Here is a 4,696-nt window from a genome sequence, read left to right on the forward strand (position 1 = left end):
TTATTTATTCTAATTAAATTTATTTATATACTACATATGAATTAACATTAATTTATAATACATAAAACTTGTGGATTGTGATAAAAGCAAATCTTAAAAAAAAAATGCATACAATTATAGAAGAATTAAATCTATCTCTTTATTTATTTTTAACCATCGTTTTAGATTTTAATTTTTTTTTAAATCAGTGATAGTGGAATTTTTATTGATGCTAGATAAAATTATAGAAGAATCTACGAAACAGCATAAATTATTGCTCTTTCAATCAAATCATACCACATGTAAAAATAAATTAATTTAAATAAATCGAATTTGCATATCTATATAGATTAAATTGAATAAATTCGATTTAGACAAATACGTAGTAAATTGAATTCATAAGGTTCGAATTACATGCAACTTCTGAATAATTATAATGATATGGGTATTGTATATAAAAATTAATACAAAAATAATTTAAATTTTGTACAATATTTTTTTGTATTTATGAGCTATTAAAAATGAACAAAAAAATTTTGTATGAAATTTTAATTTTTTTGTATGGGTTGTTATATAAAATACTAATATCATTATAATTATTTATTAAAACAGAATACAACTAAGATTTTACTAACAATTTTAAATATTATATTTTTATAAAATTTTAAAATATATTATTATAAACACTTTTTGTAATTATTAAAAATAATTTTATAAAATTTAAAAATGACTTAAAAGATGTTATGAATAAACCGTCTAACAAAAAACTGATTACAAAATCGGTCGAATCTGTAATTACTTGATGAACCGTTAGAACTGGCCGTTTTTTAAAAGGATTTTTGGTTTGTTAATAACTCCTCCAAACGGTACCATTTTGACTTTAAAAAAAATGAATCTCCAACGGCTTAGGCCGTAACCTGTAACCCAATCCCACTCCCACACTCCTCACTTATCTTCTCTGAAACTGACGTGAAATTTTGATATTGAAAGAGGAACCCTAGCTCTCCAAATCGCGAGTCCGCAGCCACCGCAGCGTCAGACTAAGAGAGAGCGTGTTGAGATAGAATTATCTACTATTGTAGTTAAAGCAATAGCAGAGGTTGAAGGTCAAGCGCATGAAGCAATTGACTAAGGATCATAAAAAGAGAATGCTTATAGTAATGGATGCAGGGTGAAAGAAATAAATGGCTTGCTGCGATCAACACAATCTTTGGTCATATTGAAGGTACTATTAACAAATCTTTTGGGAATTATATCAGATTAAGAAACAAAAAATTGGTGCTATATATCTAATTTTATTCTCATACCCTTTTTATTCTGTACCTCTTGAAATGCCAGTATCTATGATATAGAATGATTTAACAACATACAAAAATAAAATAATTTCATGCCTTTTCGAGACTTCTTGTGATTTACAGTACCTAATTAGTGTATGTAAAAATGGTGATTTCCTCTTCAGCATATATTGCTTCTTATTTTGATTTTTCAAAATTAAACTCCAGTTTGCAATGTAAATGAAACACAATAAATGTTGGCCGTTAATTTCTATCCTAATTTTAATAATTATTTTATTGATATGATTCAGATTCTTTAATCCTGAATAGTCCAAAAATTTTCTATTTTTTTTTAGTTGGAAATCTTTTGTCATAATTACCAAAAGGAGAAGTTCTAGCCCAGAAGAAGTTCCAGCATGAAAACCAGCAATTAACTAGAAAAAAAAGTTAACTCTTTCGAAGGTTTCTGTCAAAATTAAGCCCAGCTGGTATTCACACAGGAACTTAAACTAGTTGGGCTTCCAGGTTAACCCAACCCATCGCTAAATTGAAATTAACAAGATAAAAAGGACTTAAAAGAATGAATTTGACCCAAATCTTTCAGATCTACCTTTTGCACAATCAGCAGAAGGCAGAGAACTAAGAAACCATGAAAGTTTATCCTTAAATTGTGTTGTAGAGGGACGATCATTCCGCAAATCTGTATGACAAAAAAACTGCACAATTCAAATATACTTTGATTAAGGCCTCAAAACAAAACAAGAAATCATCATAGTTTACAAAGTATCCAAAAAAATAAAACGAGAAATAAAAATAAAACAACAGACATTTGTACAATTACCATTGTGCAATTTTTGCATGCTCCATTTGAATATAAGAACTATATGCATATTTGCAAATCCAGTGTGCTATTTCACATACCTCACATCCAGATGATTTACCGATGGCAGTCAGACGCTCTTTCTTCTTCATTACTTTTTCTTCCTTGCTTAACGGCTTTTTGAATCCAAGTTCAGCTGTTGCCATCTCTCTCTCTCCTTTGTGCAGCTAGACCGGGATCCAAGGATTTCTACTTTTGCCAAGTCAGGACACTTCTACTTTTGATGTATTGCTACTAAATATATCCAATAAACTACCTATTGAGGATTGAGGGTGCTGTTCTTCTCACAGCAGTCATATCTCCAGTTGGGACAAGGACACCCATTTGAATCATTGCTTGAAGGACCTACATAATGCACAATCACTCAGTAAGTAACTTGAGAAATGTTATGGGAGACCACCACAGAAATGTTACTTTACCTTGTCTGGATCCTTCTCATAAACCCCGTAGAAAGCTTCCAGTAATCCTTCCCGGATATTTGGACTGATACTGTATATGTTCAACAGAAAACATAATTGCAAAGCCAATCATCTCACCAAGCTTAAAATGTTTGACTTGTAAGTTGTAAAACCACATCACATTTTAAATCAACAGAAAAGACACTAACATACCTTCCCATCATTCCAAAATCATAGAAGATCAACCTTCCGCCATTAACATCATCCACTGCAATATTTCCAGGATGCTGCATGGCCAAGTTAAATATTAGTAACACACGAGAAGACGTATCAAATCTAACTTCCTCATTTAACACATAGTTTATTCCACAGTTAAAGAGAAGAACATGGCAAGTTAGTGAGTTTTAGTGAGTCGCTGGTATAGTTTTGGATGCTTGGCAGTACATATTCATCATCACAAGAACAAGAATACTTTTCCGCCCATGGCATCAAACCCTAGGGAGGCTGAAGTCTTGTACTCTCAGGTGAGAGAATCTTTAGTATTGCAGTATAAGAGCATATTATTTTCCTTTTGTATTGAAGAGCATGTTCAAATATATAGTAATCATGACATGTTGGCTTCATCACAAAACTTACCACTAGATAATCCAAAAACCAAAAATGATTTGTGTGTGTGTGTGTGTGTGTGAGAGAGAGAGAGACAGAGAGCGAGAGAGAGACAGATAGCGAGAGAGACAGAGAGACAGAGATTAGCAACTCGGAATATAAAACTTACAGGGTCAGCATGGAAGAATCCATGAGATAGAATCTGCTCCAAGTAAGACTCAACAGCATATCGCCCTAACCTGTATAAGATAAGTGATCCTTATATTTTAATTAGAATTCTAGATGCCATCATAGGTTGTTGAGAAAAATAGAAAGTAAAAAGATAACAATTCTATGAACCTTTTTCGGTCAACACCCAGCTGATCTAATGCTTGTATTTTGTTTATTTTAATCCCTGGAACATACTCCATTGTAAGCATCTGTGTTGAAAAAAAAAGAGTAAAAATAGATAGATAAATAAAGTATCAAAAGTAAAATGTAAGTTATGCAATTGATATATTTCTATGTAAAATCAAGGTTAAACCTGTGGTGTGGTATAATCCCAAATGATTGTAGGGACTTTCACATAATCCATGTTCTTAAAGTTATTTGCAAACAGTTCTGCATTAGCAGCTTCCTTCGTGTAATCAATCTCCTGAAAATTGTTAATTCATGTTGCATTAACAGCATCAGGACACATGCAATCATACTGAAGCTAATCAGTCTCTTTATCACAGTGTTCTTATGCAATATTATCGACTAAATTCACTGCAAAAGAATTAAAAAATAGCATGTACATTCTTCAGTTGATCTCAATTAACTTATTCATGAAGCAACTTTCCAGGATTTAATCATATTATCACCTGATATAAAACGGATGCACACTCGTCATAAATAGCAACCCAGTCCCTCTTTGCACCATCTGATTTAGGATCAACTTTTTGAAGATACTCAGCTATAACCTACAGTGTAAAAAGAGCCGGTGTATCAGTGATTTAAACAGTGTGGCAAAAACCACCATATTCTCTAAGTCCTATTATTAAAAAGTTCATCATGCTAGAAAAAGCAAAATAATTTAGGTTTTTTTCAAAAATATAAATAAAAATGAGAGCAAAATGATGGACTAGGCGGTTTACTTATGTTAGGAGATATATTAAGGAGAAAGTAAAGAGGTCTTCAGAAGTTATATAAGATTTGAACAGCAACGACGGTGTAACTTCTGTATGAAATTATTACAGTACTGACCCTCAGATTTTTAAGATCAATATCAAAAAGATCCTTGAGACCAGGCCTTTGCACTTTAACAACAACCTCCTGTCCCTTTAACCTTGCACGATGAACCTGACCTGAATTGGGAGAAAAATAACCTATTTTATTTCTTCTGACTTCTAAGCAAATATTGTCTATGAAATGCAACCTAAGTGCAAGTAATTCCATGCAAAGTTAAAACATTGATTACCAAGACTTGCAGCAGCTATCGGTTCATAGTCAAACTGATCAAAGATGCTCTTTATAGGAGCTCCAAGCTCCTCTTCAACAATAGCTATTGCAGTCTCTGAGGGGAATGGAGGAACTTGATC

The 4,696-nt window shown here is 32.2% G+C and overlaps 2 protein-coding genes across 9 annotated transcripts in view; both read right to left on the reverse strand.

Annotated features, from left to right (window-relative positions):
* The window catches only part of LOC110265858, a 4,199-nt gene extending 1,898 nt beyond the window's left edge, over positions 1–2,301 (reverse strand). For 3 of the 8 annotated variants that reach the window (XR_002352320.1, XM_021109283.1, XM_021109282.1), the window contains exons 1-2: positions 2,175–2,301; positions 1,864–1,969 (exon numbers count right to left, since the gene is read on the reverse strand). Coding sequence is in view for 5 of the 8 variants with exons in the window: in XM_021109283.1 (XP_020964942.1) it covers positions 1,864–1,969; positions 2,175–2,279 (211 nt within the window). In the remaining 3 variants the exon portion in view is untranslated. Of the gene's footprint in view, positions 1–1,000; positions 1,020–1,863; positions 1,970–2,174 lie in introns of those variants that run through there. The other 5 variants (XM_021109280.1, XM_021109279.1, XM_021109281.1 and 2 more) reach the window with 3 other exon arrangements.
* LOC107610904 (uncharacterized protein sll1770-like) lies at positions 2,371–4,690 on the reverse strand. The gene is made up of 9 exons (XM_021109284.1): positions 4,576–4,690; positions 4,362–4,462; positions 3,980–4,078; positions 3,661–3,771; positions 3,477–3,556; positions 3,307–3,376; positions 2,745–2,818; positions 2,553–2,622; positions 2,371–2,478 (listed from the first exon to the last, which is right to left on the reverse strand). The coding sequence occupies exons 4-9, from the start codon at positions 3,709–3,711 to the stop codon at positions 2,386–2,388; spliced, it is 438 nt and encodes a 145-aa protein (XP_020964943.1). The 5' UTR covers positions 3,712–3,771; positions 3,980–4,078; positions 4,362–4,462; positions 4,576–4,690; the 3' UTR covers positions 2,371–2,385.

Source organism: Arachis ipaensis, chromosome B08 (genome assembly GCF_000816755.2).
Source record: "Arachis ipaensis cultivar K30076 chromosome B08, Araip1.1, whole genome shotgun sequence".
Lineage (NCBI taxonomy): Eukaryota > Viridiplantae > Streptophyta > Magnoliopsida > Fabales > Fabaceae > Arachis > Arachis ipaensis.

Coding starts and splice junctions, on each gene's coding strand:
- LOC107610904 (XM_021109284.1), bottom strand. CDS start 3,711: ATGGATTATGTGAAAGTCCCTACAATCATTTGGGATTATACCACACCA. Junction 3,377..3,476: donor CTGGGTGTTGACCGAAAAAG/GTTCATAGAATT, acceptor TATCTTATACAG/GTTAGGGCGATATGCTGTTG. Junction 2,479..2,552: donor ATGAGAAGGATCCAGACAAG/GTAAAGTAACAT, acceptor TGCATTATGTAG/GTCCTTCAAGCAATGATTCA.